Genomic DNA, 12,174 nt, shown 5'->3' with positions numbered 1-12,174 from the left:
GTAAATTTGAAATGAACATAAAATTTCTGAACCCCCCGAATGGGTTAACACTTATTACTACCCCTGGCTTTGTTTCAAACGGAGCACAACTCTGGTCTATCGCCATGGGCAATTTACTACCGATTAAGTTATACCGGAAGCGTGTGAGTGCGTGTCTAGTGTTGTCTGATTTTTCAGTGCTGCCATCTATATTTCAAATTGTGAGTGAAGTGTGAAGGAATATTTGTACCGTCGTAGGTTCGTTGCTCTCTTTGGTGAGCTTTTTAACAGAGATGTCGACTTGCATTTGGTACCCGAAGTTGGGAACCGCCGAAAACCAACTTCAGCCAACCACCACTACGGCGCACTATCCCTGGCTAGAGTTTAGTGAGCTCCTCTTTTATCCTGGTTGGATTCAGAATAATCTCAACATAATGGACCCCCGGGTATTTCGATGTTCATGCCCCCCCCCCCCCCCGTTCTACGTAGCTGGAAGCAACTGCTTACCTTTCGAAAATGTTAGTACCAAATATCAACATTTAGGCCTGTTATGGATATGAGGCCCCCGGTGCCTTGCCCATATGTTAAGAAGGCCCTTGCTTTGCTGGATACTGGAAGTTATCACATTTTTTTAACATCATATTTCACTTTGAAGCTTCACTTCTGAATGTTTTCACAGCTCTCCCCGGCCCCTTTAGTATTTTAGTATGGCCCTTGCAAAAAAAAAAAATTCCAAGACCACAAGGGGGCTCCACGTACAGATTGGCTTAAACCAGTGGTTCTCAACCTTTGGAAGCCCATGGCCCGATTTCATTTATTTTTGTAAGTAGAAGGCCCGGTGTCAGACACACGAATAACGGAAAATGAACGGGAAGAATGGAAACGACCGATCACTCGCGGCTCGGTATCAGTGATGTCGGTCATGGCTCGATACCGGGCCATGGTTAGTTTTTTTTGGTTTTGTTTTGGTACCGGATCACGGCCCGGTGGTTGAGGAAAAACTGGTTTAGATCACTAGCATTGGTACGGACTTTTGTATGCATTGTGCCACATCTCTCTCCTAGATTTTCTATTGTGGTAAAGGCTGAAAATGGTTACCGGTGACCGTCAGGATCGCGTTTGGTTTTTAACCAGTGGTCCTTGAACAGATTCCAGGGAGGGTCCGTGAGTTTGGATGGGGAAAAAAATTAACTTATGGTTTTAATATAATTCTATGCTACTGTTAAGGGGCCCGTGCATTAATTGTATTGCCAAAGGGCATCCTTCAACCGATTTTCACAAAGGATCCATGGCCAAAAGCTTAAGATTCCATGGGCAGGGCCGCAATTGGGGGGGGGGGGAGAGCAGACGGGTCTGCTGCCCCTGGCGCTGGACCAGAAGGGGCGCAAATTCCACACTTTTACCTCTCTTTCAACATTACAAGGGGGCGCCAAAATGCTTGCTTGCCCCTGCTGACCAAGCTTCTAGTTGCGGCTCTGTCCATGGTGTATGGCGTGTCGGGGTTCTCAATAGTAAAGGTGATGCTCCAGAGAGAGCAAGGAGCGGATCCAGGCAATACCTATGTACTATAACAGCAGTTCTCATGTTCTTAACCTTCGGAAGCCCGCGGTCCGGTTTAGCTGATGTCAGGGCCTGATCTATAAGAGGTATTCAGGGCTTCACAGATACCAGGACCGGCTTTCACAGGTGAGGCTTTTTTTAACTGGCCCGGAATTGATCCTAGTAACGGGATAAAGCCGGTTCCCGGTGTTCTTGTGACTGTCTGCAGCCTCGCTGAACCCCGCGTTTTTTTTTGAAGATTTTTGGAAACGTCAATTGTCACCTTCCTTGTCCGAAGCCCGTTCTGATCTTTTAATTTACGGCCTTAATTTATTCCCGATAGGAGAGCGTTTCTTTCGCCGAAGGCCCCCGAACGATTAAAGCCCGCAATTTATGTCGAAACCTGTTTTCACTTCTTAATAAAAAGAGGAATCGCAAGTGTTATCATAATCAGTTCACTGAAGCGCTGACAGAGGGCGCTACAAATTCGACGTGTTTTTTTTTTTCTTAGCTCTGGGGCATGTCATTGACGTTAATCATTCTCCACTGCATGGACGTGTTGGGAATTCTGTTTTGTAGGCCTCTTTCTCTCTCTCTCTCTTATCTATGGGCTAGAGAAGTAAAAAAGAGGCCTCTGAGATGGCCCTTTTATTTTTCTTTCCACGAAAACAACTCGAGACGCATTCGGAGAAGGTTTGTGCACACCACGCCCCAATGGAATGACGACGCCTCTTCGGGAATCTGGCGGCCGCCGCCACATGTTTCCAGAAATGAGTTTTAATGGTCGTTAGAAATCGAATTAAGCCATTAGATTTATTAAGTCTGATTTATAAATGAGTAATAAATTTTATTCTGATGTTTCGACGGCTCGTTATAATCCCACTTCCAGCTTTTCCACGTGCGTATTTATACGCGTTCCAGAATTTTTATAGCGGTGAGGTTCTGATCGTGTTCATGTAGAGATGTCCTCGTGATGGATGGTTACTTGGTATCCTTAATTAATTCCATTAACGATTGGGACCTACAGTCCTGGTATTTATCGGTCACGTTTAATTCGGAAATGCGGGGCCGTCTTATAACATGTTCGGGTGGAACGGAACCAGTGGCGTATTTTTACGGGGAGAGGGGTGGGAAGACTCAGTGGGATATAGCCTAGGGCGGAATGTTCGGAGGGGCGAAAAATTTAAGGAATTAGTCGCCAAGAAAATTACTAAAATGCGAGGAGGGTGGGAGGATATGTATATCCCGCCAAAAATCCCGTCTCTGTCCAGAAAGCGGGGAACTAGCAGTGGCGGCGGCTCGTGGTCGAATGTTCTGGGGAGGGCGCTAAAATAAAATTTCATTCCAAGATATCAGCAAATAATTTTTGTAATTTCTTTATTGTAATTAATTAGATAATTAGTGTACTGAATTTTTATTTTCAATACGTCTGTTCAGAACCTGGCTGAATTGCATATTGTGTTGAATTATTTTTGCATAATGCAAAGGTTTTTAAATCAATTTGTATTTAAATGGAACAACACCTTTTTGAATGAATTTTTTGAAAACACTGAAATTGAAAACTCGTACACTATTATTTTTGAATCTGCGGCAGGCCGGATAGAACCTCTAAGCGGCCGCATCTGTCCCGCGGGCCGTAGTTACCCCCATCCTTAGCTTAACCAAACCAATTAAGTAAACCAAAAGAAAATAATTTGGTTATTTTCTTCCAAAAAACTTGGTCTAAAAGAGACATATTTGTGTATAACATTCATTGTATGCGCGTACCGTGACGTTTTCTCACAAAAAACCATGAATTTTTTCAACTTAAAATTTCAGTGACAAAATAGTTACTGCTGTCATCGAGGCCATAAAAATATTTTTTCAACTTTAGCACGTTCTATTGGCAATAAGCGTAACTATTCTGACAACAAAGTTTCGTTATTCAATAAAAATAAGGGATATTGGCTTATCTCTCCCATGTAGGCATATCTCTCGCAGACAGTCCTTTATTTTTAGTGTTTGGTCACAAGGCCCTTAACTCAAAGGGTCTTTGGGTAAATGTGCTAATTAAAAAAAACTGATCTATGCAAACAAACTTTGCCCTGGAATGTGTCTGTCAATTAGCACTCACTCCAGTACCTCAAACACATGTTGTATAGCTATTAAAATAAAAAATTAACAGATGGTATGTTTTCGGCCCGAAATATACTGAGAAATTGAATTTTCTGGATGTTATGCCGAAACTAATATTTCGAAAGAAAAGTGATTTGTCTCCTCTAGGAATTGAACCCGGGTCCCTTTGCAAATATTAACTAAAAATTAACTGCTAACAACAAAACAATTAACTACAAAATTAACTTTTTATACAGTCCCAGTGTGCCCCAAAACCCAATTAGAATGTTATTGCCCTGTCTCTCCTGATGCCAACAAAAAAAAAAATTCCACATTTCCAAGTGCAATATTCACTGAGATACTCAAATTGGAAAACATAGGAAAGTTAGGAAAAAAACAGCTTTAAATGCGGAAAAACCGTTTTTCCCGCATTTAATCCCCCAACTGAATTTCCTCTGTTTTTTGCAAATTTGAATATCTTGGTGAATATTGCCCTTATAAACATGGAATTTTTTTGTTGGCACCAGGAGAGAGATGGGGCAACTACTTTTTAATTGGGTTTTGGGGCATGCTGGGACTGTATAAAAAGTTAACTTTTTATTTTAATAACTATACTACCCTTTGAAACATGAATAACATATCTGAGTACTACACGCTATTTGAATACTTTTTCCATTTGAAAGTATTCCTCTAGGATCAACGGTTCGCCAGTAAAATGGCATCCCCCCCTCCCCGTTTGTTATGCATCCTGTATGTATACTATAAACTTTGCAACACGTGTTCGTGTATGTACTGCATCTGCATAAATAACTTGCTGAAATTGTTTCTTCCCAATTTTCAGATTTACTACCGAATATAGACATATTTCATCAGAAAGGGGTCAAATCTTATGAGCAATTGTTGTTTGATATCACAAGGTATCAATTAATTGTGGGATCAAGGTATGTAGCTATGAAAGTGTTTTTCTATTTTTATGAGTCACTGAATTTTGGCATTATCATTTATTTGTAGGTTTTATGTAAATGGTGTAATTGATACGTGTAGTCAGGTGGCAGCACCAGCAATAACATGATACAAGCACAACTCTGACAACATAAATACGTTAGGGCTCCAAAGCAGAATATGCTGAAATCTGTGATGCACATCGAAGAACAATCAGTGCTACTGCAGAACAATCTGGAATATTTTCAAGAAAAGTGTAGAAAACACTATGATTAGGAGTGGGGGGGGGGGGGTTACAACAGAACATTTCCAGTCAGCCAAGGACAGGCCTACAACGCTATAATTATTCATTCATTACACTTCACGCTTTATGAGTTGAGGAAAAAAACTCATAGTTTAAAAAAATTGGTTGTAGATGGCAGCACTACACATAACAAGCATTACACTGGAAACAAACTTCACAGAAGATCACTATACATACATACACACACATTCCAACATGTATCAATTCGTTAGAGGTTCTGCAGAGGAATATGGACGAGGTGCATGTCTGGTGTAGTAGTAGTAGTCAGCCAAGGACTTGTTGCCAAGCAATGCAAAACATTCTGTTTTTGGGTGTTAGGGCCACACATATATATGCACATGTTCCACCATATACTGATTTGTAGGAAATTCCGATGAAGAATACGTATGAGGTGCATAAGTACGAGGTGCTTATATGATAAAGTAGCTTTTCATGTTTAAAAGTCAGTGCACAAAAAACTATAATGTCATGGAAATAAGATCATAGATTTGTTTGGAGAAAATTTTATACAGATTTTTATGATGTACCACAATTGATGGTGTCAATGAATAGACAATAGATGAAATATTTCTGTGCATTTTGCATCGTGCATATTTGAATGAACACAAGGGCATTGAAAGTAAGGTCGTAGTGAGGGGGGAACTTGGGGGGGGGGGTCATGGTTCTCTTCCCCCTTTCCGAAATGTAAGAAAATGACTGAAAAGGGAGAAAAGATGGCCAAATCTATTGTTGGACCACTTTGGTTCTTCCCCCAAAATTCAAGGGATCCCCCTCCAAACAAAATTTCTGGCTACAGGCCTGATTGAAAGGGTTCTAAACCTGTCTCTGCTGACTTGAGCTTTTCTTAGGAGAATTTGATTTCTTATATATACAGTAGAACCTTGATTATCTGTGAGCAGATTAAGTGGAAATCAAATTAACTGTGCTATGAAAATTTCAATTTCACGTTCAGCTCTTCTCTATCCGTGTTGTTTTGTTTTTTTTTTCATTGGTTATGTTAGATTTTGTGACGGTTTGTGATGAAAACAAACATTTCCATTTAGTAGAACTGAATTTCTTCATTCGTTTACAGAACCCCTCCCTCCTTCTCAGGAACTCCCATGGCAATGCGTTGAAACGGCAACCCCCCACCCCCATATGCGCACATGAAGGATTTACAACCAATCACAGGAAATGCCAAGTAGTTAGTCGAAATGCATTGCTTGTTTTTATTGCAATTGAAAAATGAGACACAAGAATGGTGAAACTTCGGATACATTCACATGACCACATGGCTCATCGACTGGACCAGTGTTATTCCTTGTTTGTATCATTCTCGCAGTACATTTTATAAATTGTGCAGAATGACTAACAGGAAAAGGATAACCGTGTTTTTGGGGTAATCCGTGTTCATTTTCCCCACCATCAGCCCAGATAATCAAGGTTCTACTGTAGTAATTCTGGAAGTGCTCGACCCTGTGCTTATGAAACACTAACTCCAATGCCATTAGGTGAGTAATATTTTACAGTCAAATTGAAGTGTTATTTGTGAATACAAACAAATGAAGTATGCACAAAGGTGAATAGCCAAATTTTGAATTAAAAATTGTGCCAACTTCTTTTTTTTAAATGTTAATTATGATAAACTAATTGTGTGTGTGCATTACCATAATTAAAACTATGGTAACACACTAAAAATATGTTGTTTTTATTTACTTTTTGGTAGGGATTACTTATTCCGTCTTAGTCTCGAAGGATTGAAGAAAGTTGAGGAAGCCCATTGGCCACCGGATGAAGAGTCTGTGCAGCCATGTTTGCTTAAAGGGAAAAGTGAGGTACTCAAAGCTTATTCCTGTTCAATTTTACTTTGTAAAGTCAAACCTTTTTATAGTGCCCCCCCCCACCCAATGTCAAACCAAGCCCATTTAGCACCAGAAATTTTCTGTCAACAAAGCTTCCATATATATAGGGATTACAGGTTCATTTTGATTCAGTGTAACTCCAAACTCGTTATAGCACCAGAATTCTGTGGAAAAAATGGTGATGTTAAATTGGGTTTTTGAAAAATAGTATTGGATTGGATCACACCTGTTCAAATTGTAAACAATTTTCTGAAATCGTCAAAAAAAATTGAATCTTTGCAGATTCATAATATCTACCGTTTTTTTCCACAGTTTAAACCTTGAATATCCACAGTTTTGTCATCTAGCCGTTATGTGATCGATCCATTATGCGTGATGGTGGTCGACTAAATGGGATTTTCTGATGTTTTCCAACTTTGTGTTGGCTATCCCTTTTGAAAAATTGTTGCCATGACATAAAGTCGGCTTTTGGGATATTCAGCCGCACTGGGTGCAATGTTACTGGTAGGAGGGGCGCTAAATCCAGGGTATGGCATATATTAGCCTGAAGAAGCCGAGGAAAGCATTTCATTTAATTTCTGAGAGAAAATCGACATGCTCACATTGGCAATTGTTTATTCATTGCATTTAAAATTTAACAATAGTACTACCAAAAGAAATTGTGAATGTCTTTCTTGTTGGAGTTTGTGAAAACTGAAGTGTGAAATAATTTTCAATGAATGTTCTTATTGAATAATTCATTTTAATTGTCTGCAGCCCCTCCCCCTCCCAAATATAAATAAAATTCTTGTTCTTGCCCAGATTATCTGAATCATTCATTTGTTCATTTTGCAGAATGATTGTAGAAATTATATAAAGGTTCTTCTGAGTCATAATGGGAGAATATTCACCTGCGGAACCAATGCTTTCAACCCAGAATGTTCGTGGAGAAATGTAAGTATATGACTCTTACTAACTTGTATTCTGATAAGATATTGGAGTTTAATTGCAGTTTTCATTACGTAAAGTTTTTATAACTGTTTTTTTTAATGAGTTTTGAGTTTCGTCTCTTATTATAATCTAATACAGCAGCTGGATTTTTTTTTGTGGGTGGGTTAGTAATCCTTTGATATCATCTATCTGTAGCAGTCATTTGCAAGGATGGTTTTAAAGGTCTCTTACTGGCAAGGCATTACTGAGTTTTTATAATAAATTGCTTGTAGGGAACTATTACAACTAGAATAAAAATTTTCATCTGATCGTTCAAAATAAATTAAGATAAACCCTAGAGGGAAAAGTCTTTTATGAGTATACAGTCTAGTACCGTTATAGCAAAAAATCCTATTTTAACAAACATGTTTCTAATCTTCGAGATAAATTTACATAGGTACAATGCAAATACATGGAATTCCTTTATAATGAAATTTCGTTATAACAAAGTGATTTCTCTGGTCTCTTGGAGTTCATTATAACAGAATTTGACTGTATTTAAGATCCTGATATTTGTATTTATCACTGCTTCTGAGTTTTCAAATGTTAATGTTTGAAACAGTGCTTCTCTCAAATTTGCATGCTATTCTATTTCCCATTGCAATTGCTTGATGCTGTTGAAGATCGATATTTGATGTAGTAGTTGGATGCAAGGCCTTAGCCAAGGAAAAGGGATCTTAACCCATTTTTATCATTATGATGAACTATACTTGTGCGAGGTTGCAACTGAGATGAAATTTAAATATGGTGTGAATGGGTTAAGAACCTTTCCACATTCCCAGAGACATAAATGACTGCAATAGATGAAGTGATTCATGATTACGCTTACTGTCTTATCAGTGTGGTATAAAATTACCAGCTTATTCTCTTATCTCAAAGAAAAACATTCCTAGTTACAGCCTTGCTTTAGACAGTTTGCATTGCATTTTCCTAATGTTATCTTCATAAATCAATGCTTGAGGAATTTATTATTTCTACTTTCTAGATAACTTCGCTCAATACAGTTGCAGAATGGGTTGAAGGTACGGCAAAATGCCCTCACAGGCCAGATGCGAACACCACAGCATTCATAACATCACAAGGCAACTATTATGTGGCTTCCTTATTTGAGTTTGCTGGCCAAGATTCGTCTATTTATCGGCCCATGGGCAACCAATCAATTTTGAGGACTGTCCAGTATGACCTGAAATGGCTGAATCGTAAGTATACTTTTGCTGTTGTGCATGTAAATTTGTTTCTATTTGCATTATAGTTATATTGCCCATTGATGCTTCAGCTTATGGATTAATTCATTCTTGAAATTTGTTTGCTGAATACTCATTGTGAATTCTAGTGTTAATGAATATTCTGAATATTCATGTAGTATGCACAAAGATGAATAGCCAAATTTTGAATTAAAAATTGTGCCAACTTGAATATTGCGCCATACAATGAACATTCTGAATATTCATTAACAACTAGAGTGATGAGAATTTCAAACTACATAGAACAACGGATGCTGTCATTTTGACCACAATAGGAAAAAATCAACATAAATTATATTTCTTTACTGAAACTTTTTTAAACACTACTCATTGAGTCTCATTGACTTATTTTTGCAATAAACCTTTGTTCATGTACTAATTTTTTGGTATTTTAGACAAAATGGCTTGTTATCATAAGAACTGATCCTGTGTTTTCTTACTTTAAAAAGAGGTTTGACTGATTTTTTGAGCTCCTAGTTTGTGGCTTCATTTTCACCTGGCAGTCCAATGACAAGGTTTGAAGTACAATATGCTTGAGAAATGTGCAAAAATATTACATAAGCAGAATGAAAAAAACATGAATAGTCACATAAAATCCTGAGCGATGTAAAATATACATGCAAAACAGCTTTTTGATGCTGATCCCATTATCCACTGAATGAATTAATTTTGTTGAAAATAACAACAAGGACACTTATTAGTAGAGTGATAAAATTTCATAATTGGTGTCAGAAATGTTCTTTGCCCGTGATTTTTATTTCCATGTGCACAGTACTCAAGACCTAGATCATCAGCTGTAGAAATATTTTTTTGCTCTATCAAAAGCATGATATGCAGTAGAATAATGGTTCCCCACATCATCCAGCAGGGCTCGTAGGCTGGGTTCTTTGGTGGGTCCTTCCTGTGGTGAATTTATAGTGTGAAGAAACAAAACAGAAAAAAAATGATAAGAATCATCTCAGAGTTCAAGCTGGAGCCCTGTGCATGGGTGAAATCATGAAAAATGAAGATTCCTTTTGTGATATTGTACCAGCGAATGCAATGCAGTAAAAGCGCAAAAATCCACCAAAACGCTAAATGAATTGAATAATGAGCTTTTCCTAAAGTGTACCTCTGAATGGTACAAATTGGGTATTGGAGAAAAACAAACACCATGATAGAATATTGAATACCTGTTCCATCAATATTAATGTTCTCATAAGAACACTGTCCATTTTTAGCCTGTTTTATAATTATTTTAGTTAAATATTTCTATAGTGGTCAGTCCACTGTCACATTCTATGTAGAACTTCATTTTACCACTAAACTAAAAAACCTAGAACATATTTATGCAGTTAACCCTCGATTTTACGAACCTCAATTTACAAACTGCATGTTTTTATGAACTAGTCTTTTGGTCCCAACAATATACTAGTGCTTCAAACATGTTTCTCATTTATTAACTTTCAATTTTATGAAATGGCTTTCATGTCTGTAAGGGTTCTTAAAAATGATGTCGACTATTTTAATATTTCAACGCATTCACCACTGGTCGTGTTAGGTTGTGTTTATAGTTAATGGCTACATCACGAGCTGACACGTGATTAGCAATGAATGTGTTAAAAGCCTCAACAAGATACGAAAAGTCATGAAATTTAAATAGCCTGAGAGATAAATCATTTGGGTATAATCACATATCAAAGTAGCTTTGTGGTAAATATGACAGCTTCTGTCGTTCTAGTATTCATGAATAATAAAAATGAGTATACCAGATCTATTGAACAGACTTTTGGTCTGCTGTTTTGTAGTGTCAGATTTTCAGCGCACATTAAGTGAATATAGCAACTATTAACATGTTTCCCTTTTAATTTCAGAACCTAGCTTTTTTGCATCTTATGAAATTGACGACTTCATCTACTTTTTCTTCCGTGAAGAAGCGATCGAGCAGAAAAATTGTGGAAAAGTGAGTAAAAATAATTCCTACACACACACACAGTAGTCTTCATTCAATGAAGTTTTCACAAGGAAGCTCAAATTTTCATTAGTTTATATTCTGCATTGGAATTATTTTGTGGAACAATTTTTTTTCCTCTTGAATAGATACTTGAATTTTACAAGATCTATAGCATTTTTCTCCTTTTAAATACAGGTTGTTTTCTCAAGAGTCGGCAGAGTTTGCAAAAATGACAAGGGTGGAAAACTTTTTCTCAAAAAAAATTGGACAACATTTTTGAAAGCTCGCTTGAATTGTTCTTTACCTGGTGACTATCCATTCTACATGAACGAGTTGCAAAGCGTTGATTACCTCGAGAGAGAGCAGCTGGTGTATGCTACTTTCAATACAGCTCCGTAAGTGTGTTCATTCAGCCATGGCCTCTTTACCCTAGCAATTTATTTTACTCACAGCCTCCTTTCTGTGATAATTTACCCATGATTTCTTTGTATGGACTGTCATACATCAGTGATGCACTCATTGCAGCAACAGTTGCAGCATTTGGGTTGTTGCATTTATATATCTTTAGTTTGGTGTGATGCCCTTGAAAAAGTTTAGGGCACTGCAACTTGCACTTTAGGAGTCATAGCACAAGTGTTGGCCGAAAAGTTCAAATTTAAAAATTCTCCCCAAATTATGATAATAATTTAGCATTTTTCTCATGTGTACAGGTTTTTTCCTTTTTTTATGTCTTCAAATTTGCTCAATCAGATTTTTAAAAAAATAATGATTTATTTTTTAGCAACAGCATATATGGTTCAGCAATATGTGTCTATAAAGTATCTGCCATCCATAAAGCATTCCAGGGATCCTTTACTCATCAGGAAAATCAATGGTCTTCATGGGAGAAGCGTGCAAATTCACATAGGCATTTTCAGGTTGGAATTGCTCTATTTTCATGTTTAACATTGTGTTTTGTGTATATTTTTCTGTTGGCATTTCATGTTGAGTTGACATGCTGTTCATGTTTGTTTTATTCCCAAAGTTACTTCTAATATCAATTAATTTACATGCTATCTGTCAACACGTCATGTTATTAACTGTTTAACGCACTAATCAACTTCAAAGTCATTCTTTTATGTTTCTTCATGTACATTTATTATATATTTGAACATCGTAAATATTAGAATTGAATTCATAATCCATTAATTCTGACAAGACTTGTTAGATTTTGGTTTGTTTTGGTCATTTTTTGATGTATCACTGCTACTTTATACACATGGGGACTATTTCTAAACTCTCTTTTAAACCAAGTACTTTTCAAAAAGGGGAGATCAGCTTGCATTCGCA

At 37.3% G+C, this 12,174-nt stretch overlaps 1 protein-coding gene across 1 annotated transcript in view; it reads left to right on the top strand.

Moving 5' to 3' along the window:
• The window catches only part of LOC149079133 (semaphorin-5A-like), a 72,890-nt gene that overhangs the window by 43,994 nt on the left and 16,722 nt on the right, over nt 1-12,174 (top strand). Inside the window, exons 3-9 of the mRNA XM_089240014.1 lie at nt 4,454-4,553; nt 6,564-6,672; nt 7,534-7,632; nt 8,654-8,867; nt 10,766-10,854; nt 11,041-11,240; nt 11,627-11,762. Of these exons, the coding sequence (XP_089096140.1) occupies nt 4,454-4,553; nt 6,564-6,672; nt 7,534-7,632; nt 8,654-8,867; nt 10,766-10,854; nt 11,041-11,240; nt 11,627-11,762 (947 nt within the window). The remainder of the gene's footprint in view (nt 1-4,453; nt 4,554-6,563; nt 6,673-7,533; nt 7,633-8,653; nt 8,868-10,765; nt 10,855-11,040; nt 11,241-11,626; nt 11,763-12,174) is intronic.

Source organism: Pholcus phalangioides, unplaced genomic scaffold (assembly GCF_987345545.1).
Source record: "Pholcus phalangioides strain wild (caught in Gottingen) unplaced genomic scaffold, Ppha-v1.0 ptg000012l_1, whole genome shotgun sequence".
Classification (NCBI taxonomy): domain Eukaryota; kingdom Metazoa; phylum Arthropoda; class Arachnida; order Araneae; family Pholcidae; genus Pholcus; species Pholcus phalangioides.
The sequence above is the reverse complement of the archived record's forward strand: the minus strand, read 5'-3'. Positions and strand labels throughout refer to the sequence as shown.